Source organism: Pogoniulus pusillus, chromosome 26 (genome assembly GCF_015220805.1).
Source record: "Pogoniulus pusillus isolate bPogPus1 chromosome 26, bPogPus1.pri, whole genome shotgun sequence".
In the NCBI taxonomy this organism is placed as follows: Eukaryota; Metazoa; Chordata; class Aves; order Piciformes; family Lybiidae; genus Pogoniulus; species Pogoniulus pusillus.
In genome coordinates this window covers 16,387,714-16,412,138 of record NC_087289.1, presented here as the reverse complement: position 1 = coordinate 16,412,138, position 24,425 = coordinate 16,387,714, and the positions used below count along the sequence as shown (strand labels likewise).

Genomic DNA, 24,425 nt, shown 5'->3' with positions numbered 1-24,425 from the left:
CAGCGCCGCCCGCACTCCCGGGACAGCGCCGCCCGCACTCCCGGGACAGCGCCGCCCGCACTCCCGGGACAGCGCCGCCCGCACTCTCGGGACAGCGCCGCCCGCACTCCCGGGACAGCGCCGCTCTCCGCCGGGAGGGCGACAGAGGCGGGCGACAGAGGCGGGCGACAGAGCCACGCGCCGAGGCACGCGCCTGCGGCGGGGCGGGGCGGGGCGGGCCGAGCCCTCCCGCAATGGCGGCGCGGCGCGGCGGGCTGACAGCCTCGCCCCTCTCAAGATGGCGGCGCCGCCACAGGCGTCTCCGGGAAGGGCACAAAATGGCGCGGCGCGAAGCCCTCTCCCCTCAGGCGGCTGCCTGCCCGCCCGCTCGGCCGGCGGGGCACTGAGCCGCGGCTTGCAGTGCGGCTCTGCCGAGGGGGCTGCCTGGCGTGGGACAAAGCGTGGTGCAGTCTGCGGAGGCGGGGCTGGGTGCGTGGGGACAGGCGGTGGCGGGACAGCTGCTGTCGCTGTTGAGCTGCGCCGCGGAAGGTGAGGGCCCCTGACGGAGCGCGGCCGCGGCGCCATGGCCAGCGTGGGGCGTGGGCTGCGGGCCGCGCCGGGCGGCTGCTGCCTCTGAGCGGGTGCTCTCCGCCGCCGCGCTCGGGCCGGGCGCTGGCCTCCCGCCGTCCCGCGGCCGTGCTGCCCGCCTGCCCCTCCCCTCGGCCGCCCTTCGCGGGCCGCGGCCTGGGCCGCCCTCGCCCCCGCTGCCCCTGCCAGCTGCGCCGCGGAGATGGCGTCGGGGCTGCGCGCTGCTGGCTTCCCCCCGTGGAAGAGGCACATCGCGGCGGAGCTGCGGCGCCGGGATCGGCTGCAGCGGCAGGCCTTCGAGGAGATCATTGGACAGTGTAAGATCATCGCCTCGAGGGGCATCGAGGCCCACGGGAGGGTTTCTTTACCTCCCTCCTCGGAAAGTGGAAGAAGTACCGCGGTAAAGGCCCCTTGAGGGCCTTTTGGTTGGAAGAGGTTTGTCAGAAGCGAGAGGAGCCGCCGGGGTTTCGGACAAATGGAGGCTGGTTGTTGCTTTCGGTTATCTGCCAGGATAACCAGAATTGGCTGTGACCGCTGACTGAGTGTCTCTAGCTTGCCTGCACGGTGCTCGCTCAGGCTGTGGCGGTGAGAGCAGTAGTGCTGCTGTCCGTGTGCTTGGCTCCTGCAGAAGTGAGAACCCTTCAGGAGCCGGCACTGTCTAGCCGGTGCTTCTTACCCGTGCTTCTGCCTCAGCTGTGACAGGAGCAAATGGAAGGTGCGGGCCTGGGGAGCGGGGATGTCACCTAATGTTGCTGCTGGCTCACAGTGAGCTACTTTATGTTACGGGAGGGAAAGGCAAACAAATCTCGGCAGAACTGGGTAGTGTTGGATGTGACCAGTTCTGGGGCAGATCATTTTTCCATGTTGCCGTCTTTTGAGGAGCTGCAAAGAGGCTGATCACTTTCTCTTATCGCAGATAGTAATACACTTGGGAAGTCTCTGTCGAGTTGCTGTGGTACCAGTTCCACGTAGCATCTGAATTAGTGAGGAATTCTTGGGAACTCTGCTGCCTTGGCCTGCTGACATCAAAGAGGAGTGCACACTGTTGTGGTGGAGGCTTACAGTAATGTGTGGCTGTGCCTGAATAATTAAAGATACCAGATCTTAGCTGGTAGAAGAAGAGGGTGGGAATCTGGTTTTGCTTTTTGGTTATCTTCTTCATTGAGTTCTTTCCCCTTTCAGATAACAAGCTGCTAGAGAAATCAGACCTTCATGCAGTGCTGGCTGATAAACTTCAAGCAGAAAAATATGAGATGCAGAGCCGACATGAGATGAGGTATTTAAAATTCCTGGTCTGTCAGTCAGCTGTCTGTCACGCACAGTGTGCCCTAAACCATTGCTTGATGCATTACTCAAACAACTATTAGGTTACTACAGTAACCAAATAATAAGGCAAACTGGAAAACATGTTCAATTAAAAATAAATTGTATCTAAGGATACAGCTTCAATACATTTGCAGCATACAGGGCAGAAAGTTAGTTTTGCAGAGATATTAATTTATCACAAGTTCAGGGTGTGGAGGTGAACCAGAAGCTTCTGGTTTCTGCTTTGTAATGCCTGGTGTTAACTCCTAATAGTTACGACAGGACTCTTGAACTTACTTACTCTTACAAGCATTGCAATGCAGGGAGAATCTGATACCTTAATTTCTCTTCATCTCTGTTTTGACATTGAAGAGGAGAATGGCAAAAGTCGTGATTCAGTGTCCCAAATAAGCACCACATGCTAAAACAAATGTCTTCTGCCTGCTTTTAGCAGGACCTTTTCTGCAAACTTCCTTTCAAAGCAGAGAATAGCATGCTGCTTTTTCAGTTGGCACTTGAATCCACAGCAAACCAATATGCAATGTGTCCTTTGTCTGGACATTGAATCCCAGTCAGTAAAGGCTGTTGGACTCTGCTCTTTGTGTAACTGAAGAAAAGTCAGGGCTAAGTAGCTCGAAAGTTTTCCTGCTTCTGTGGGAACTGCTTCCTAATTCCTTTGTTCAAGTTTTGTTTTGCAAAACTATGTGTATGTCTAGTTGAGATACAAAACATAAATATAGTCAAGCCTGTTGTGCGCCATTACTAGTAAGGCAAGGAATGATTTTGCAGAAAAAATGTCAGTGTCTGGCCAGCAGGCTGGAGTTAACATTCATGTGAAAGATTTCAAATGCTTTTTGATGCCTGCAGTTGTCTCAACCCACCTTGAGTTTATGGGAATTCATTCTAATTGAAACCTGCTCTTAAAAGGTGAAGCTGGGATAGATGAGAATGAGAAGAAATGCACGGAAACAGCATCTTCAAAGTAAATAATAAGCTGAGCTTTGATACTGTCCTCAGTATATGATAATTTTCTGAAACAGAATTAATTCTCTTATCCTAGATAGCTGAAGAAGAATTCTTTTTACTACCTTAAGGCCAAGGAAGATTACCTAGTTCTGGCTGCAGAGTTACGTGTGGCCAAAGTTACAGCATGTGTTGGGTGGTATCATAGGACTTGGCTGTGTTTGGACTGAGGTTTTTGGGAATGGAATGTCCTCTAGAACATCATTAGTTCAAAGAGATGTTGCTTGGGTTTGAGAGGAGCATTAACTTGCTGTTCTCGCTGTGAGACCTTTCAGCTTCTTGGTGCATTATCTGTTTCCCACTGGACTGTTCTAGCACAGAATGACTACGGAAGCACATGCTTGCAATTACTCTGTTCTGTTTGTCAGGTATAATAGTGACAAATGTTGTAATTTAAAATACAGCTGTGAGCTTGCTGGAAGTCTGTGTGATTATGTGCCTATATGCTTTAAAAATACTTCTGTTCTTGTCTCTGTGCTTTCAAAGGCATGAATGACAGTTGTTTCAGTCATAGCTGTTTGAGAGGCAAAATGTGTGCTGATGTATGGAGAAGACTATTAACATAGGGCAGCAGGGAAGTGACTGGGACTATAAACCCCAAGGCCTGGGAACATACTCTTAGTTCCCTAGCTTTTGATTTCTCTGCCCTGTGTTATGCTCTTTCTAGATAGCTAGCATCTTCTAGGTCCACCATCACACTCCAAAACAATTTTGGAGTGGCAAAATGTTTGTAGTTCTTCCAGAATTTGGAGAATGCGCTTTTAAGACTTGATTGCCTTCTTCATGCAGAGTTAAGCAAAGGCCAAGTTCTCTTTCATTTGAATTCTGTTTCAGAAATGTACAAAAAGATGAAAGAGTCCTTAGTAAACTGACTGTGTTTACAATGTTTTGGTTGTCAAGAAGTGTGTTGTGGGGGAGCTAGCTGTGGTTTAGTAGAGAAAATCCAAAGGAGGAATGTCAAAGGCACAGAAACAATTGGATTATACTTAGACATCTCCTTTCTCCAAACTCCAGTCCAGGACATGATGGAACATGGAATGATGCTCAGTTGCAGGAGCTGGCACAGTTGAAGATAAAGCATCAGGAGGAGCTGACAGAACTTCATAAGAAACGTGGCGAGGTTAGAAAGTCCTCTTTTGTTCTGCATGGTTTGTATGCAACCCTTTGTGAACATGACCTTAATTTTTACCCAGCTTACTCATCGTTGTTTTTCCTCATTTCATGTACAGTCTTAGTAAGCTCCCTGTGTTGTTGATTAAAATAAACCAGACATGGTTAGTTTTTAAAACTTAGGAGGTAAGAGCTTACATTGTCAGCATAGCATGGTTTTTAAGCAGCACTTAATTTTAGATTTAGATCTAAGTGTATTTATTAGAGGATGAAGGAACCAGTGCAGATTGGAGCTGCACTTGACTGCTGGTTCTACACTGAAAAGTGTTTGAATGAGTGAGAGAATAGGTGGCTCTGTGTACTTTCATTCGTCTGATTCTGCAGGACTACTGACAGAAAAAAGTAGGCAAAACAAGCACAAGCAAAGGCTGAGAGTGCCATGGTGTTAGACTGAACAGTCTAACACCGTGCAATGTAGATGCAGTATGCAGTCTAGGAGTCCTGTAAACTATGAGATTTAGACCCTGAAGGGAGGAAAAAAATACCATATGCATTTTATTCTAGGATTTTTTTGCACAGGAAGATGTGAAGGCTTCATTGGCACAGTTATTTTTTTATAGCCCACAGGCATGGGTTGGGTGAGGCCAGGAGCTAGTAGTACCTGAACAGCACTGCAGAGAGGGAAAATGCGGGAGTGACCTGGAAAATGTTATCCTTTGATCACACCTCACTGGAGTTGCGGGCACACTCCAGTGTCAGTACTTCTGGCCTTTTTAAAGGGGGAACAGCTTTTAATTGAAGGTCTACACTGCCTAGCCAAACCACAGATAAGTAGCCTAAGCCATTACCCAGGCAGATGCTCTTCTCAAAACTCTTCCCTCCCCCTGGGCAGCTAGAGCTCTGCACACTGTGGGGCTCACTGGCTGAGCAGCTATGAGCTGACAGCAATAGCTTTTTAGTGTTGGCCTCTGCCTTTATTTCCTGTACAATGGAGAGATTCCACCAGCAACTTGTCTTGGTGGGAACACTCTTTGTGAAGCCTGTGTTTACAGTATGCAAGGTACGTGTCTCCTGTAATGGCTGAGATTTGCTGCATGGTTGTTAGTACTCATTTGTTGGTGTCACTTAGCAGCTTTTCTATATTTTTTTCAAGTTGTTGACAAAAAAAAACATTCTTCCTAATATGATTCTGTTTGATGTGACTTTATTGAAACTTTTTGAGGGAAGGAAGTGAGATGTGAAAGGACAGTTAACTTTTTGACAAGTCATTTGGGTTCCCCTGATAGTATGACCTGTGTGATAGGGCCAGTAAATAGATCTATATTAGCAAGCTACAAAAGATCTGAAAGGCATAATTCGTAGTTGCACTGTTAGATCAAACTGTACTGTTGCTGGTTGCTGCTCACTGTGTGTTATCCAGCTGTCACTCTTGCATTTTGTAATGTGATTTTTCTCCTTTCCCTAGCTGGCCCAGTCTGTAATTGATCTGAATAACCAAATGCAGCAGAAGGACAAAGAGATGCAGATGAATGAAGCAAAGTGAGTAGGAGCTGTTTCGTCTGTGTGGCTGGTATGAAACCCAGACATCTGGTTAAGATATTTATAAGTGCTGTAATAGTCTCTAGGAGTTCTAGCCATGGGCTATAAACGCCTTTGTTGGGCATTGTACAAATAGCACAAAGAAGCCCGTGTAGGTCCCAAGGGAAATGCTCATTGTTTTGTCTCTTTTGTGCCGTTCCAGGATTGCAGAGTATTTGCAAAAGATCTCTGAATTGGAAACAGAGTGCCAGGAATTGCGTAACAAACTGCAAGATCTTGAGCGAGCTAATCAGACACTGAAAGATGAATATGATGCTCTCCAGATCACCTTCAATGCCTTGGAGGAAAAACTGAGGAAAACTACTGAAGACAACCAGGAGCTGGTCTCACGTTGGATGGCAGAGAAAGCACAAGAAGCCAATCGTCTGAATGCAGAAAATGAAAAGGATTCAAGGTGAGACTGACCCCTCTTGGTTAAACTGCTTCCTAATAGATTTCCCATTGCTTGCAAGTGCATAGGGTGAAACCAGACTGAGTTATGATCTCAGATCTCTGTATTTTTGCACAACACAATGAGTGTCCTGAACTTTGTGTTCCTCCTTCTGGCCAACACAGGCAGATGCTTTGTGAAAGAGTTCTTGTCTTTTATATGAATAAAACATGCTCTTTTGTTTCTTGAACAATATTGAACTATGGGCTAAAGATCATACATCAGATAGAAATTGGGGGGGTTTACTGGTATTAGATTAGGACTTCTTCATATTGCACCTAGATACTAGTAGTTTTATCCTTTTGTATACTTAAATGGTGCTTTATATTCCACTAAAAGGAGCAGCTGCCATGAGACTGAGCTATGTTTAACTTGCAAAATAAGTTTGTACTTTGCTTTTTTCTTGCAAAATAAGACTTTTTCTTCTGAGTTGCTTCACCTTATATTGCAGCTAACAATACTTGGAGATTAAGAGCCGTGGTCTCAGTACTTGGCAGCTTTGTATTATCTCCACTAACACAATTCTTATTTTTGTGAGCTCTCCCACTTCAAGCAAATCTGCATTTACATAAGGCTGTAGGTGAACTTTGCCTTATTGCCTCTTTTGATTGATCTTGTCTGTTGCTATTCACAGCAAGAAAATTGCCTCTCTTGCGCTCAGTGTCTTGAGAAGCAGGACAAAATTAGGGCAGTGGTCTGATTTCTAATTTTTTTTTTTTTAAATCTTATGAAGTTTACTCTGCACAGGTTTGATAATCTTTGGAGTGGGATTAAGGTCGTTTTTCAAAATCACTTTGCTTGCTTTCTCTTAGGAGACGACAAGCCAGGCTGCAGAAGGAGCTAGCAGAAGCTGCCAAAGAGCCCCTGCCAGTTGAACCGTAAGCATGTAGTCTCCTTCATCACTTCCTGCTTTAGTCTTTTGCAGATGCATGACAAATAGAATCATAGAATCAGCTAGGTTGGAAGAGACCTCCAAGATCATCCAGTCCAACCTAGCACCCAGCCCTAACCAATCAACTAGACCATGGCACTAAGTGCCTCATCCAGTCTTTTCTTGAAGACCCCCAGGGACGGTGCCTCCACCACCTCCCTGGGCAGCCCATTCCAATGGGAAATCACTCTCTCTGTGAAGAACTTCTTCCTAACATCCAGCCTAGACCTACCCTGGCACAACTTGAGACTGTGACCCCTTGTTCTATTGCTGGTTACCTGGGAGAAGAGGCCACCCCCTACCTGGCTACAATGTCCCTTCAGGTAGTTGTAGACAGTAATAAGATCACCCCTGAGCCTCCTCTTCTCCAGGCTAAACAGGCCCAGCTCCCTCAACCTCTCCTCATAGGATTTGTGCTCCAGGCCCCTCACCAGCTTTGTTGCCCTTCTCTGGACATGTTCCAGCACCTCAACATCCTTCTTGAATTGAGGGGCCCAGAACTGGACACAGTACTCAAGGTGTGGTCTGACCAGTGCTGAGTACAGGGGAAGAATAACCTCCCTTGACCTACTGGCCACACTGTTCCTGATGCAGGCCAGGATGCCATTGGCTCTCTTGGCCACCTGGGCACACTGCTGGCTCATCTTCAGCTTACTATCTATCAGTACTCCCAGGTCCCTTTCCTCCTGACTGCTCTCCAGCCACTCTGTCCCCAGCCTATAGCACTGCTTGGGGTTGTTGTGGCCAAAGTGCAGAACCCTGCACTTGGCCTTGTTAAATCTCATCCCGTTGGCCTCTGCCCACCCATCCAGCCTGTCCAGGTCCCTCTGCAGGGCTCTCTTACCTTCCAACAGATATCTTTGTATTTCTAAATTTGGTGATGTAGAGAAGTGTTTCAATTCTGGAGTAACATAAAAAAAGAACAGAAGAAGGCGTTCTAGAAATAGATGTGTAGTCTGAAAATCTCGAGTGGGTCATACAGTGAATGTATGTCATTATCTCAGTCTAAAAACACTTGCTATGTGGTGCCTCTGATCTCCACAATAGTTCTCCATTGTGAAACAGTATAGTAGGGATACTTTGAAACAGTATAGTAGAGATACCTGCCTTTTTTAAGTGTTGGACTACAAAACACATTCATAGACTTTCTGTAGGAACAGGTGCTGAGTGAGTTAAGATGGGTGAAAGTGTATTCATCATTTCCATACTGGAAGAAATTTATTCCAAAGGGGGAAAAAAATAGGCATGCAGTTAGTTTTTCTGGTAAATCAGAAATATCTCTATAGTCTCTTGTACTGCTGCTGTCTTTACTCCTGGGTGGTGATTAAATAGAATCAACCAGGTTGGAAAAGACCTCCAAGATCATCCAGCCCAACCTATCTCGTGGCCAGAGTGTAGGACCCTGCACTTGGCCTTGTTCAGTCTCATCCCATTGGCCTCTGCCCACCAATCCAGTCTGTCAGGGTCCCTCTGCAGGGCTCTCCTACCCTCCAACAGTTCCATCCCTGCTCCTAGCTTGGTGTCATCTGCAAACCACTGATGCTGCAGTCAATCCTCTGGTCCAGATCATCAATAAAGATATTGAACAGGACATGGTAGATCTTAGAATGTTAAAGTCTACAATAATAGTGGGATGAGAAAGGAAACACATGTAATACCTGTTGCTGCTTTCCATCTTAAGCTTTTTCCTATTGTCCAAAGTAAGACTTTCTGTTCTAGAGTTGAGCTCAGAGGAAGCTGTAGCACAACAGCTTATTTGACTTCCTTTTGTGTTGTGAGTGATGGTCTCACTGTTTAATTTGATATGAGCTATTAAGAAGTTAAAGAAGCCTATTTAAACCTAGAAAATTACTGCTTCTGTAAATTGCTCAAACTCTGCTTCACAGATGTTTTGGATACTTCTTTTGAATTTCTTCATTTGTACTGTATAAATGTGCTAATTACTGAAGGGGAAAATGGCAGCATTTCAAGGACTGCACCCTGAGTTTTGTATTTGATTGAGAAATGTTAACATGGAAAATTCTTGTGCTGCATACAGTTTTAGTAACTCAAATTTTAGGTCTTAAAGATCATGCCTTTTCATGTGTACTGTGCCCTAAAATTTTAAAACCTAAAGGGCAGCTATACTCTGAAATGAGAAATTAAAAATGGTCCTATTCTCTGCAGTCCCCTTGCAGCTGAGTGTTATCTGATGTTCATTGCTACTTAAATGCTGAATTTAAACTTTCTGTTCAGTCATGTCCATAGGCAGGGAAACCTCCCACTAGAACAGGACACTCAAAGCCTCATCCAACCTGGCCTTGAACACCTCCAGGGAGGGAGCAGCCACAGCCTCCCTGGGCAACCTGTGCCAGTGTCTCACCACCCTCACTGGAAAGAACCCTTTCCTAACATCCAGTTTGAATCTCCCCTCTGCCACTTTAAACCCATTACCCCTCATCCTCTCATTACAAGACTTTGTCAACAGTCCCCAGCCTTCCTGTAGTCCCCTTCAGATACTAGAAGGCCACTATAAGATCTCCTTGAGGCCTTCTCTTCTCCAGGCTGCAGAGCCCCAGCTCTTGTACTCTGTCCTCATAGCAGAGGGAGTGCAGCCCCTCATCATCTTCATGGCCTCCTCTGGAGTCACTCCAACAGTTCCATGTCATTCTTGTGTTGGGGGCTCCAGAAATGCACACAGGACTCCAGGTGGGGTCTGATAAGAGCAGAGCAAAGGGGCAGAACCACTTCCATTGCCCTGCTGGCCACACTGCTCTTGCTGCCACCCATTACATGGTTGGCTGTCTGGGCTGCATGTGCACACTGCTGGCTCAGTGTCAAATGACATTCAGTTGATAGAGTGTGTTTAAATATAGTTTGTCCTGCAAAACTGGCTGTGGAGAAAAAAATGCCATGGAAGAAAAAATTAGACTGTCAGAACCCATGCTGACTAATGGAGGAAAAACCCTTTTAGCATTAGCTGAGTAGTCTAGCTGGATTAATTTTTGATCTTTGCATCAACCTCATACTTCTGTTCAGTTATACACAACAATTGAGAAGAGGAGACATGAAGGGGACCTTAATGCTCTCTACAACTACCGGAAAACAAGTTGTAGTTAGGTGGGGGTTGGGCTCTTCTCCCAGCAAATAGTGACAGGACAAGAGGGCATCATCTGAAGCTGCACTGGGGATGTTTAGGTTAGATATTAGGAAGCAGTTCTTCCTAAGAAAGGGTGATTAGGTACTGGAATGGACTGCCCAGAGAGGTGATGGAGTCACCATCCCTGGAGGCCTTTAGGAGAAGATTGGATGTGGCACAGTTCAGCTGATACTGTGGTGTTAGGTCATTGGCTGGACTTGATGATCTCAGATGTCCTTTCCAGCCTCAATGATTCTATGATTCTATTCTAACAATTCAATAATGTGAATTAAAACATCTCTTAAGGAGCAGCACCTGAAGTACAGCAGTATAGAAGTAATCAGGACATCTGTGTGAACAAAGAAGGACAATTCAAACTCTTATGCCTTTTTTAGTAGTTCCTGTAAAAAATAGGATATCACTGGGGCTGCAGTAACTCAAACATGCTTCACTGTTCTGTAACTTCTAGCAAATATAATTCCCTCTCAAGTCTTGCTGAGCTATGATAGATACAGATCATTGTATGCTGTATGTAGTACTGCAAGCTGAAATATGCTTGTAGCAAAGAGAATCAGGAGAGGAAGTAGGGTAAATTTAGGGAGAGGGAATTCTAGCCCCATTGTCAGTGAAGAGTGCAATTGACAGCTGGAAATTGAAAACCAAAATCGAGCTGGGGCATGTACTTGTTTTCAGGTATTGTATGTTGAATGTAGTTTCTCTGGCAATGACAGATTAGTTCTTGTGTTGTCTGGATCTGCACAGAGGTTACTGCAGCTAAATTAGCCTAGACAGGGGTTGGGCACAGACACTACCGGACCCTGAACAGTGTGGTCCCTTCAGTTCATCCGTGGGGGATTTCTGTAGGAAGCTCTGTCTCATTGAAACAGAGCTGGTTTGGGTGATTCCTTAGGAAGCTGTGCCTGATTGAAAAGGAGGTGTTTTCTCTCATTTCAGCAGGGATGATGATATTGAAGTGCTTGCAGATGAAACCTCTGATGCAGCTGAGGAGACATCTCCAGTGCGAAATATGAACCGAACAGCCAGGTTGGTAGGACCAAGAGATTTTTGTGCCATGTCACTGAGGAAGAAGGGGCATAAGAGTCAGAACAATGCTGGGGATGTTACTGGAGGTTTTTATTTGCCTTTGACTGGGCATGAAGCTGATATAGTGCATTCAGTTACAGTGCTACAGATGTGCTGTTTTTCCTTTGCTGTTTTAAGTGTATTGCAGTAGCATCTGAGAAATGCGTGTTTAATCTTAAAAGTAAAGGCTTGAGAAGAGGATAGACAGCAACGTGGCTATTACAGTACCTGCTGTATTATGCCACTACTGCTATACAGGATAGCAGTGTGACTTTGCAAACAACTGGGGTTTTTCATTGAGCTGAAATGTTGAAAACAGCCTTCATCTAGCTAAAATGCATCTTTTTCTTACTTTGAAACAGCAGTGAGTGGAAAGTAAGAGACAGTTTTGCAAGAGCCAGGATTCATTTGGTTGGAACTTCAGATTTGGCAGACTGTCGGGTCTGAACCCAGTAACTCAGAGGGTGGAAGTCAAGGGAAGCTGAAGAAAGTTCACTCCCAGATGATGTTCTGAGTTGTAGTTACCAGTGCCTTTTGAACTCATGCCTGCCTTTGGTGTTTTCTGTATTCGGACTGGGTCTGCAGCGTGGGGGGAGCCTTTACAGAGTCCTTTTGCTATGCTATGTGTTCATATTGATCTTTGTGTGGAGAAGCTGTTCACCAGGTTTAAACCTGTCCTCCCCTCCTTCAGTAAGCGACTCTCCCAACCAGCTGGAGGCCTTCTGGACTCTATCACTAATATCTTTGGGTAGGTTAGAACACTTTCACCTCTTTGTTTTGTATATTGGTTTCAATGTACACCAAAACCTTGATGATGCAGGGAATACAAACAGATAATTTCAGCCTTTCTTCTAGCTTCTGCCTTTCTTTTTTTTTCTTTTTTGTTCTCCTCAACTTCCTGTTTCTTCCATCTTGCCGTGTGCTGACCTCTGACCTTTCCCTCCAGTCTGTCTGAGTCTCCCCTTTTGGGACATCAATCTTCTGATGCTGCCAGGTGAAAACATTATCTGCTTTTAGTCCAGCATGTGAATGTATTCCCATTGAAGTAACACGGAACCCAGCTGCATTGTCCTGATTAGATTTCAGATGTTGGTAACACTGGTTAGAACCTGTCTGCAGTTAGAGGCTATGAATCTCTCTTTGTGGAGAGAATACATGAGGTTTGCTCTTACTTTCCACTGCACTTTGCTCCTTTAATAGGGTTAAGTAGGATGTTGGGTTCTGTGTTAAGTATCCAGAGTGGAGCCAATGTCTTCTAAGTTAAGCTGTGCATTAGGTGAATGATCTTTGCTTTAAATGGTAAAAAAAGAAGCTTTTGAATGGAGCATTTTACTGTCTGGAATAAAGTGCTGCAATGGTGTTGAGTCTCCCTAGACATAGTGATGGAGTCACAGTCCCTCCAGCTGAACTCAGCTGCAGTTGTTGCCATGTTTCTTTGCCCTGTTCTAAAATGCTGTTCAGGTAACTGAACTGGCATACTATGAAACATGTAGTGAACAAGTAGATGTAGTGTTACATGACAAATGTGTTTTTGAAAGATGGAACAAAAAAGTTACACTCTTTCCCCTGTGTTTTAACTGCTGTATAGTATAGCTAAGTGACAGCTACAGATCTGGATGAACTTAAGAGAAACAGCATTCACTTCTCATTTAAAATGCATCTCCTTCGTTTCATGTCAGGAGGCGATCTCTGTCCTCGTTCCCTGCTCCCCAGGATAATGTAGAGCCACATTCTGGTGCCAGTAAAGAAGTGAGAGTGCCCACTACTGCCATATGTGTCTTTGTAAGTATGGAAGAGATTCTCAGATTTACCATTCCTTTTACTGTCTTTAGAGGAAGTGAATCCTATCTGTGTGAGAAACTCTCCCCAAACTTTCTACCAACGTGGTCAAACAAGAGGGAATTTGTAATTTGATAACATGGTTCATCCTATTTCATTTTAGCCTAATTGCTTCTTGGAGCCAATGTGCTTTATGTTTATCTTACTGAGGTCAATGATGAGTAGTAAAAGGTCTGAGAGCACAGGGGAAATACACTCCATTACCCTCTTGGCTCCCAGCAGTCCTTATTCTGTCATGCCATAGTGGAGCTATGACTGAGGAAGAGATTGCTGACAGTTTGGGATTAATTCAGTTCCAGTTCTCCATAGTGGAGGGAGTTTTGGCACTGAATGCCATCCAACAGAACTGCTTAAGAGGAGCTTGTGGTAGTGGAGTGTCTTCATTTGTTGTGTGTGATCTAAAGTTTTCAAGCTGAGACCTCTTATGTGTTGTTTTGACACTAAAGTCAAACTTAGGTTTCTGTGAAGGGCATTGCCCTTTGAATGAAAGGTTGCTGTAAATTGTCTTGTAACTTAGCTACTCATTTTAACATTCCTCATGAGCTTTTTCAGGCACTCAAATTCTCAGTATAGACATTCATGAACATTTCATCTGGGTAACAGAGTGGAGGCTTGTGTATTCCTAGCTTGCCCTCTTCCCATCATCTCTACTGGCAGTCATGGGTTGGAGGGAGTAGTAATGTTACCCTAAGTGAGGGTGGGGTCATAACCTAACAGCCTGGAGCTGACTTGAATGGGGAGCATCAGACAGAGATGTTCATGGCTTTGATATGTTATAGTCTCTCTACTTTGGCTATGTACAGCTAATCCTGACTACTTCCATAAACAGAGCTGTGTATGTGAGGTTTCTGAGAACTGTGAGAGCTTAAGTTGTCTTCACCTTTCTCTGGATCTTCTGCAGTGTCACCTGAACTTCCAAGAGCACTGCAGCCCCTATCTTCCCCTTATAGAGAGGCAAACCCCAGTAGACTATGCTGACTTGGCAGTGCAGGGAAAGCTGCCCCATTCCAGTTGCCCCTCTTGCAGCAGGAGTAGGAACAACTACAGCAGTAACACTGCCAGACTGGCAGTATGGAGGTTCTGTGTGCATGGCCCTGCAATATTAGAAGGAAAAAAGTCCCAGCTAATTTTATGGGAATCCATGTATTCCTTCTGGAGATGATCTGTGTTGAGTTCCTGTGTTTGGAGCCCAGAGTATGAGGAAATGTCTAGGTCTAGCAGAGCATGCCAGGAATGAATGCAAGGACTCTGCCAGAGGTTTGGTAGATAGAAGGAGCAGACTGGGCTCACTGGAGAGATGAGTAGAACAAGCTTGGGAAGGTAGTCACTTCAGCTGTCATTCTTTGACCAGTTTTGTTCTGAATGGCTCTTCTGCACTTGTAGAAAGATCAGATTTGAAGTGTGATGACCCCTAAATATGAGCTGGCAGACCAAGTTCAAGCAACAAGTTTCAGAAAAATGCGTTTTCCAGGCAAACTGACTTTGAAAGTGCAGTTGCTGAAAATACTTTAAAAGGAATGCAACAAATGAATTAAGAATGTGGTGCTAATACTGTGTGGGTAAGTAATGTAAAGCCATGAAATTAATGCTGGGGAAAAGGAAGGAATCTTAACATTTTCATAGGTTTTAAAAGGTTAAGAATCACTAAGTGGCCAACAAGCTTCAAAATATTGAGCTGAGAAAGCAGGTACATGGTCACTGCCTCTGCAGGTAGGAGCCACACACAGCCTAAGGCTAAGGTGTCTAAGACACCATCACAGTTGGGCTGGTACTACTTAATCACCAGTGTAAAACTGTGTTATCATCAATACGCTAAGTGAATGCAGTTAATATGTTATGCTGTTTTCTAGCAGACTTTCCTAACTCAAGCCTGACTTGAGTGTTCTGTGGTTTCATGAACTGATTGGATCATGTTCCATGAGTGGCTCTAGATGGAGGAATGAAAAGTTAGTTTCCTTCTATAGCATATCACCTGTCTTCTCTCCTGTCCTTTCCTTTTTCTGGTGTGAATTTAAAAGCCTTACCTTGTACAGCATAAACTTAGGAAGCATTGTTGGACTTCTGGCAGTTTATCTCTGTTGAGCCCTTGCTGGTGTTTTTGTTCACACAGTTTGCTTTTGCCTTTATATGAGGATCAATCTTTTTTGCTCTCTTTATGGAATATCAACTGTAGAGGAGTTTCAGTCTGTGGCTTTGTTTCTTACATACTGTGTGGTTGTATGTAACTCTTAAGTTCTACAGCTTTCTGGTCTCTGGGGGTTTGGTCTATGCTAATTCCATTTTGGGTGGCTGTTCTGTTCCTCCCACTCCTCAGGATGCACATGATGGGGAAGTGAATGCAGTGCAGTTCAGCCCTGGCTCCCGGTTACTAGCAACAGGAGGCATGGACCGCAGGGTTAAGCTTTGGGAAGTCTTGGGAGGTAAACTTTTTTTGCTTTGGGGTATGATGGGCTGTTTAACAAACTCATATTATGGTTCAGTTTGTGACCTATTCTGATTGGTTGCTTAAGTTTTGTTCTTCTTCCTCTGTGCAGATAGGTGTGAGCCCAAGGGTTCCCTCTCTGGTAGTAACGCTGGGATTACAAGCATAGAGTTTGACAGCGCTGTGAGTATCTGTGTAATAATCACTGTTTGTGATTTGCAGTAAATGAATTTGCTGCTAATTTCCATTCTAACCCTTGGCAAAGTTATGTAAGAAACGAGACAAAGTATTTATGGGAGTAACTGCAAATAGTTAAAAGTTCTACCAAAGGTTTTGCTACACTGCAGTCTGTCATTCTCATCTTTGCATTACAGTTGGAGAGATGATACACAGCTCGGAGGCTGGCTGTTAGGGGCTGTCTGAAGTAAGGAATTACTCTTCAGCTTTTAACTAATGCTGACATAACAGCACAAAAGCAGAACATATACTGAAGCTTTATTTTTGTGGAGTTTCTTTCTGTAAGTGCTCTGAGGTCTGTGATGAATAGTAAAAGGTCTGATTACCCAGGACTTGCAGTTCCATGACCTTTTCTCCCAGCAGTTTCTCACCAGTCACAACACAGTAATGGTGTGGCTGGCAGAGTGTTTGCTGATAACTTGTGATGTGGTCAGTTCATGTTAACCTGAAGCATTGGAGACATGACTGAGATCAGCATCCAACAGTTTTCCTTGAAGGAGTTTGGGGTCTTGGATTGTTACACTGGACGTGTGATCTGACTTCTCTGCTGAGACCTCTTCCATACCACAGTGCTTTGTACTGCATAGACAATAGACCAAAGCTGATATAATTTCTTTCATTAGGAGATTGTGTGCTAAACTCTATTGGTACACACTCAAAAGGATGCTGCCTTTGGATACTGGCCAGCTCATTAGAGGCTTGCTGGCACTATTAATCTGTAGGAAAAGCTGACTTTAGCAAGCCCTGATTTTTGCAAGCTGCTTGAAAACATTTGAGGTGAGAACTGCCTGAAGTGAGCTTCTAATTCACCGTCCCTGGAGGTGTTCAAGAGGAGACTGGATGAGGCATTTAGTGCCATGATCTAGATGACTGGATAGGGCTGGGTGATAGGTTGGACTGGATGATCTTGGAGGTCTTTTCCAACCTGCTTGATTCTATGATAATGGCCTTTCAGGATTTAGGGAAGTCTTTGGAGATGGACAAGAGTGCAAGAATGAATCTTGTGTCCGTTCTCCATCATGGATGATTCAAAGAGCCCTAAGCCAAAGGCCATGAACAAGGCAATTTCTCCCCTTGGATATACTTAGTTTTTGGAATATTCATTTGAAATGATAGATTTTTAATGAAAATGGCAAGAATTAGACCTCAGAGTAGAATGAGCCCCTCTAAGCAGTAGGAGCAGATGATGCTGTGCTTTTTCCCTGTGAAAAATCAAAAAAGTGGAAAAAAACTGCATGATAGATAAGTCTAAACTGGAATCCATTTCCTTACTGCAACAGAAAGGGAAAAAATATTTTTTTTTTAATCTGGTTATGTTTTATTCCTTTCATTTGTAGTTACAATTCTACAAATCACTGTTGTTTCAGTGAGAAGGAAAAGCCTCTTTGAAAGCTGTTACCTTTCATTACTGGTCTGTGTTACTTTTGGGTTTGGGTTATTTCCCCTGGCAATACAGCACTGATATGATTGTAATGATCTATTGGAAATGCTTTGGAGTTTAACATGCTTAGTGACTTGCAGAAGCAGTTTTCAAATCATTCTTGTGTTTGCAGGGTTCTTACCTCTTAGCAGCTTCAAATGACTTTGCCAGCAGAATCTGGACGGTCGATGACAATCGGTTACGGGTGAGTTTCTTGAGGGCTATTTCTGTCTTGAATTGCTGGTTTTGCCTACTGGGGGCATGGCAATCTTGGAAGCTGGGCATTTAGGGACACTTTCTGGAGCAGGATCTTTTCTCTTCAGGGTCTTCATAGAAAGAGTGTAGCTTCTCAAGTCAGCAAGCCTAAGTATTTCATTCTCCATGACTTTTGAAAGATTCTTCCTCTTCTCCCAACTCCTTCATACTCATGTTCTTCTCCAACACTTAGCTTTACTTTAAAGGATTCGTGGTTTATTGACCGAAAGAAAGGTTCCTTTTCAACTTTCTGAGAGTTTGGTTTTTTATAATTAACATGCCTATGTACATTCTTCCTCAACTTCTTATTTGACAAAGATGCTGCTTTGTTTTGAATCTTCTAACACTTTGTATGTCAGTTACAACCTACAGCTGTATTGTAGTTCTCAGTGTGGAGATGTCAGGCCTCATTTAGGAGGAGAGAATGTGGAGAATATAATTTCTTTTGCAGCTTCTCTTTGGCTGTAAAATCAACTACTAGATGAATTTTAGTGAAAAAAGTTTAACAAACTATAGATTACTCACTACAAAAGGTTACTGTGCAAACATCTACCTGGCTTCATGGTATCTACCTGGCTTCATGGTATCTACCTGGCTTCATGGTATCTACCTGGCTTCATGGTATCTACCTGGCTTCATGGTATCTACCTGGCTTCATGGTATCTACCTGGCTTCATGGTATCTACCTGGCTTCATGGTATCTTCCTGTAATTGTTTTTATTTGTCCTTGGTGACTGCTGGCTTTGGGTGAGTGCATTCAGTGTTTGCTGAGATAAAACAGATCATAGAATTGTTTCAGTTGGAAAGGACCTTTAAGGTTGAGTCCAACCTTTATCTAACTCCACCAAATCTGGTGTCAAAACATGTCCCTCAACACCACATCTCTGCCCACTGTAAACCCTTACAGGCATGGGGCTTCAACCATTTGCCTGGGAAGCCTGTTCCAGTCTTTGAGAACCCTTTCAAGGAAGAAGTTTCTTCTGATATCCAATCTAAACCTCACTTGGTGCAACTACAGGCAGTTTCCTCTAATCCTGTCACTTGTTACTAGGGAGGAGAGACCAACACTCACTTGGCTCCAATCTCAGGCAGTTGCAGAAAGTGAGGTCTCCTCTGACCCCCTGTTTCTTCAGCCTAAACAACTGCAGTTGCTTAAGTTCTCTAAGCCCTTTACCAGCTTTGTTGCCCTTCTGGACATGCTCCAGGACAACAATGTTTTCTGTGCAGTGAGGACTCCAAAATTGAACCCAGTAGTCAAGGTGTGACCTTGTTAGACTGGTAGTTGTGCTGAATATGTAGTATGGATGCAGTGAGGGTGAACATTTTGCCTCAAAACACCTAGTAAATGCAAATACATGTATATAATGGCTCTGCAGCAAGTGCAGGAGAGAGATGCAAAGTGAAAGCTTAGATCCTCCTCTCTGGAGTTCATGTCCTTTCTTAAGACTGAGTGGTCTTTATGGAATGATTTGTTCTTTCTGAATTCGTTGTGTATCAAGGTAGCTCTTTCCCCAGACTTTAGCTACTTTCTTTTCTGTTCTTGAGGACTCTTGTTTATTTCCCAAGCCTGTATTGCTTTGTATAATTTGCTAATCCTTAGGGTTGGGTTTTTTTTTTTAGAAATCTAACTTATAACTCAAAGATTTTTCTCTTCTATTTCACAGCTCAGTTACTTGTTATCTGTTCTGTGATTTGATACAGAAACACTCAGCAATGTGAAGGGAATGTGAGTTCATGTTCTTAGCCCCGTAGAGCCTCTCCCTGCAGTTCAAAGAAACTGCTGCAGGGAGTTTTTTCTGAAATCTGATCATCCCAGCTTTCAGGCATGGAGATGTTACGACAGTTGAACCTAGATACCTTGCTGTATTCTTGAGAGAAGCTCAATATCAAGTCCTGAAGACACGATTCCTGTTTTTCAGCATGCTTTTAACCCTTCATCCTCCTCATGGCTCCTGCACAGTCACGTTGCAGTTGCCTTCTGTCCATGAAACTTAAGTGCATGGAGAGTTGAGGAAACCCTGCAAATTCTGAGTAGCTGCAGCCAGAGGTAACCAGTGTCTCCCAGCTTCAGGCTGAACTCTGGTACTTAGCACTCCTACTCAGCATTGATTTCTGTTTCATTGTAACTGATTTTTTTTTTTCTCCAAGTGGTACCATAGACAAACTGAAATTTAAGATTGTTTGAGCTGTTGCCCCTGTACTCTGCACTTTTAGACCACACTTTGAGTACTGTGTTCAGTTCTGGGCCCCCCAGTTTAGGAGGGACATTGAGATGGTTGAGCGTATCCAGAGAAGGGCGACGAGGCTGGGGAGAGGCCTTGAGCACAGCCCTACGAGGAGAGGCTGAGGGAGCTGGGATTGGTTAGCCTGGAGAAGAGGAGGCTCAGGGCAGACCTTATTGCTGTCTACAACTACCTGAGGGGAGGTTGCACCCAGGAGGAGGTTGCTATCTTCTCTCAGGTGGCCAGCACCAGAACAAGAGGACACAGCCTCAGGCTGTGCCAGGGGAAATTTCGGCTCGAGGTGAGGAGTAGGTTCTTCCCTGAGAGAGTCATTGGACACTGGAATGGGCTGCCCAGGGAAGTGGTGGAGTCGCTGTCCCTGGGGCTGTTCAAGGCAGGATTGGACGTGGCACTTGGTGCCATGGTCTGGCCTTGAGCTCTGTGCTAAAGGGTTGGACTTGATGATCTGTGAGTTCTCTTTCAACGCTGATGATACTGTGATAGCAGAACTAGTAAGCTATTAGAAGAGGATTCAGACAAAACTGTGCAGTTTTACCATATAAATCTCTCCTCCTCAGCACACCTTGACAGGTCACAGTGGTAAAGTTCTATCAGCCAAGTTCCTGCTGGACAATGCCCGCATTGTTTCGGGAAGCCACGACCGGACCCTCAAGCTCTGGGACCTCCGCAGTAAAGTTTGTAAGGAAACTACCTTCTGTCTTTTCATCTGTGTTCTCTGCTTCTGCTGAATGAAAGTCTGACATCAGCTAGACTATTTCATCTTCTTGCTAGTCTAAGAAGGCAAAAATTAGCAGCCATGCCATCTCTTCCCTTGTTACTCAAGTAATTGATTCCTTTCTGCCTGTTACCTGAAACAAGAATAAGCAATCATGTGTATGCAGGAAACACTGTTAATGCTATTACACTAACAGCAGCTGTGTTATGTGAGTATTGTTTACCAGTTTTGGGGGTGGGTGTGTTAGTCTTCCACTGAAAACTTTCAGCCAGGCCAGAGTTTTTTAACCCTAAGGTGGATGGAAATGCCTCTTGGAAATGTACTAAATGAAGGAAGTGCTAGGATCTGGATTTTGAGAGAAACTTCTTATTTCCTTGGCTTTTCTCCTATTGTTGGCTCTTAAACCTGCTTGCAGTGAAAGAGAAGCTGGTGTTCAAGGTTACCTTGATACCCAGACTACAAACATTGGCCAAGGAGACAGTTTCATGTTGTTTAACAAGCAAATTATGGTTGTCTAAATACAAAGTGGAAGTAAAGCAGCTGTCATGGAAGCATTTTAAGGGATATTAGCCACAGCAAAGGAGATTGGGAAGGGCAGAGAGGTTGTTAAAGACTTAAATCAGGATTATTCTAAGACAGAGTTTGTCCTCCCTGGAGCTCTCCTTGGGCACTGCCTTTGTGGCTGCAGTGTGTGTGGAATATAGTGATTATTTTCTCTCTGTTTTCATCAGTTGATACAGCACAAATTTCAGTGCATCACTGTTGGTTTATCCATTTCAGGTATAAAAACAGTGTTTGCAGGATCTAGCTGCAATGACATCGTATGTACTGAGCAATGTGTCATGAGTGGACATTTTGATAAGAAAATTCGTTTCTGGGACATCAGGTAAAATTATTTCAAAAGAGATTGTGGTGTAAAAGTGGTTGTGAGATTTCAGTCCCTACTACGGAGCTCTTCTTCCTGATCTTGACCTTAATGAGACTGTTAGGAGCATTCTAGGAGGCCATAGAGAGTGACTCTTGTTACTGCTTTTCTTGGTTTGTTTCTGCAGAGGCAGTCTACTCCTCTGTAAATGTTTTGCATTGGTCAGTATTTGCCTTTCTGGATGTTAGTTGCCTTTTGGCAGGGTGGGATTGTGAAGAAAGTAGTATCTCGTTTCTGGATGGAGAAGTTACCCACAAAGTGAGATCTGGCTTGGGAAAGAATCGAAACATGAGAATTACCCAGTAATGCTTTTCCTTTTCTTTCACATTGAGCAAGTCAAAGTTTTGATTCAGTGGTTTGGCTTCTGGACCCTGGCCTATTTTTTATTTTTTCCTCTCTCTTTTTTGTTGTCATTAGGACTGAAAGCATAGTAAAAGAACTGGAGCTGCTTGGAAGAATCACAGCTCTGGATCTGAACTCGGAGCGAACAGAGCTTTTGACCTGTTCCCGTGATGATCTACTGAAGATCGTTGATCTGCGGGTTGGTGCTGTCAAGCAGACATTCAGGTGAGAATGTTCTCCACAGTAACATTGTGAATTTCAGCTCTTGAGATCGTGGGCTGCTTCTGGTGCTCAAGTGATTTCATTGGAGAGAGCAGTCTCCTAACTTTTCTGTGTGGGTAGTAAAGTTCTCTAGAGTCTAACAGTAAAGCTCTGCTTCGGTGAGTCTTTTCATTTACCTCTTCAAAGAGGGTGACTTAGCTTAGAAGCCTTTGGCATAAAGGAAAGAATTTCTTCTGATGAAATCGAGGAGGTCTGTACAAGAAATGGGAGTTGTGATAAAAGGATTCTTAAGCTTCTTGTGAACCACATAGAATTCCATCCTTGCCATGCTTTTTAGTGAACCTGCAAGTCTCCTGTAAATTAACTCACTGTTACCCAATTCTACCTTTTCAGTGCCCAGGGATTCAAATGTGGCTCTGACTGGACGAGAGTTGTGTTCAGGTAAGGTCAGGCGAAAGCAACATGCCTGATGTATCTTTCCATAGCAAAAGTAATTCCTTATACTTAACTAGAAAAACTGGGACAGTTTTATTTGCCCAAGATGGCCTCTTGGGCCAGACAGAGATGTTGATCTAGGGTCTTGGAAGCTTTCTGATTTCAAAGTGCTTTCACCTCTTAGTGTTAGCTGCTGGTAACACAATTCTTGAAAGACTATTTAATGTGAAGTTACGAGTGGGATCATGTGTGCTGCCACACTGTTGACTTGAAAATTATTCTCTGCCTTCTGCATCTTCTCTTCTCTGATCTCATAGCCCTGATGGTAACTATGTGGCTGCTGGTTCAGCTGATGGGGCCCTCTATGTTTGGAATGTGCTCACTGGGAAATTGGAGAGGACACTTGCAAAGCATCACAGGTGAGGAGAAGCTGGCCATATAATCTAAAGCAGAGATCTATGTTGTTAATCTTGCTTAGCTGTGAAAGAATTGTAGAGCTTTGCAACTTCCATTCTTCTGCAAGAGTCTTTACTGTGCATGTGGCTGTGTTTTCTAGAGTGAGTTATGGCCAGCTTGGTTACTGTGCAACTTCTTAAACTGAGATGGGATTCTAATAAAGTGCATTTAATGTATTCTGAAGATTTATGCTTATTAAAAGCCTGAGTCTAGAGAGCTAAGGAAGTGTTTTCCCTTTGATAGAGCACTGTACCATTTTGTGCCAGTGTTAAGTGCTGTTGTGGAATGTGGCTTTTCTGTAAACATGTGCCTGACTTCCCTTTCAGTTCTCCTATCAATGCAGTCGCGTGGTCACCGGCAGGTGCCCATGTTGTCAGTGTGGACAAAGGAAACAAAGCTGTCCTGTGGTCGGATTTTTGACTGGACAGATGGTTAAAGACAGAGCATCCAGTGCCTCTGTGTATGGTGGTGCTGCTCTGTGGCTGAGCAGAATGGAGACGTGAGCCCAGATCCATCCTGAGTCGGGATATGAACAAGCGCGTGGGCTTCGCTTTCCAGAGGGAAGTTCTAAAGCAATGGAGAAGGAGCCTGAGTTGAAGACTTCTTATGGCTGTAATTGCACTGTGGTAGTTGGACTCAGTGAGGGATTAGCTGTTCTGGTTGAAGAATGCTACTTAGTCATGCCTTTACATGCAGTATCTATGCACCAAGTGCAGCTGAAGATACTAGTGGGATTCCTCACCAGACAGCTGTGCCAAATACCCTGTCACACAAATGTATCTACACTTCTGAGTTGGAAATGTTGGAAAGAAGTTACTGTGTATGTTGACTTAATTCATGTTCTGTTTCTTGTCTTCTGTTCTTGTGGCCTAGTTCAGGCATGGGGTGAGAAGATCCTGAAATTTGGGCAGGTCCTAGGCAGTAGTGTGAAGTGTTGGAACTCCTGTGGCTCTGGCAGCTCTGGCCTTGAGTTACCAGCCCAGTTCATATCTCTTCTTAAGGCAATGATCTGTTCTTCAGGACTCCTTCACCCTTTGTTAAAATGCCCTTCAACACCTCGGGTGTCACAAAACAGGAGACTTTAAATCTTTTATTCCACAGACAGTTTGTTACTGGGTATGAGGAGAGAGAAGTTTAACTTCTGAGGTGCTGCTGTGAGGAGAATGTAGTCATACTGTGACATCAGTACCAGAGTATAGATCTTTGGTCCCCCTTTCTGTTCATCCGTCCTGTCCCAGCAGCTGTCAATAGAACACGAGAGAGCAGTGGGGTTAAATCCTGAATCCATTGTTTTGGTGCTGGCAATTCCAGGCCACTCGCCACCTTTTTTGAGCACATGTGCAATATTCCTGTTTGTGCTGGAGCCCTCTGTGCTATGGAGCAGTGTCTTGGCTCTGTCTCTCTTCAAGCATCCAAACCCATCGTATGGCTGGGTGTGAGCTACCCAGCACAACCTGATCCAGCCAAACCTTTCCACATCGTCTGGGCCTCAAGACAAGCCACCAGCGTTTTATTGCCTTTTTATTTGCACTTTATTTTCTTCTTTCTTGGTAATGTTTTCCTAGGGAAGTGTGTTCTTTGGAGGAGCTGGATTAGAGGGTGGCTGCTGTAACAAGCATCTCCCTAACCTAGCCTTTCATTCAGGCACTTTCTGCAGAGGGGGAATTAGAGTATATGGGGCAAAGTTTTTATTTATTCAGCTGCCCGTAAGAACTTGATTGTAAATAAACCTGTGTTCTGCTTTTAAA

The 24,425-nt window shown here is 44.5% G+C and overlaps 1 protein-coding gene and 2 non-coding genes across 9 annotated transcripts; all 3 read left to right on the top strand.

Annotated features, from left to right (window-relative positions):
• Positions 1-266: 266 nt before the first annotated feature.
• Positions 267-24,425, top strand: ATG16L1 (autophagy related 16 like 1). Of its 7 annotated transcripts, none has more exons than XM_064165299.1 (19): positions 267-528; positions 1,750-1,843; positions 3,910-4,015; positions 5,471-5,544; positions 5,747-5,998; positions 6,847-6,912; positions 11,038-11,127; positions 11,858-11,914; positions 12,113-12,160; positions 12,846-12,948; positions 15,320-15,425; positions 15,540-15,610; positions 17,218-17,289; positions 20,140-20,260; positions 21,078-21,183; positions 21,640-21,789; positions 22,180-22,227; positions 22,539-22,640; positions 23,004-24,425. In XM_064165299.1, exons 2-19 carry the CDS (start codon positions 1,821-1,823, stop codon positions 23,095-23,097), a joined length of 1,689 nt encoding a protein of 562 aa, XP_064021369.1. In that variant the 5' UTR covers positions 267-528; positions 1,750-1,820; the 3' UTR covers positions 23,098-24,425. The 7 variants fall into 7 exon arrangements, with proteins under 7 accessions (XP_064021369.1, XP_064021364.1, XP_064021362.1 ...); XM_064165294.1 differs by lacking the exon at positions 267-528 and adding an exon at positions 584-884 and having other exon boundaries at positions 11,041-11,127; XM_064165292.1 differs by lacking the exon at positions 267-528 and adding an exon at positions 585-884.
• On the top strand, positions 13,155-13,425 carry LOC135187231 (small Cajal body-specific RNA 6). The gene has a single exon (XR_010307249.1). It is a non-coding gene; the product is annotated as a small Cajal body-specific RNA 6 (non-coding RNA).
• LOC135187233 (small Cajal body-specific RNA 6) lies at positions 15,959-16,219 on the top strand. Its single transcript, XR_010307251.1, has one exon. It is a non-coding gene; the product is annotated as a small Cajal body-specific RNA 6 (non-coding RNA).

Coding starts and splice junctions, on each gene's coding strand:
- ATG16L1 (XM_064165292.1), top strand. CDS start 770: ATGGCGTCGGGGCTGCGCGCTGCTGGCTTCCCCCCGTGGAAGAGGCAC. Junction 5,545..5,746: donor ATGCAGATGAATGAAGCAAA/GTGAGTAGGAGC, acceptor GTGCCGTTCCAG/GATTGCAGAGTATTTGCAAA. Junction 21,790..22,179: donor GCTGTCAAGCAGACATTCAG/GTGAGAATGTTC, acceptor CTACCTTTTCAG/TGCCCAGGGATTCAAATGTG.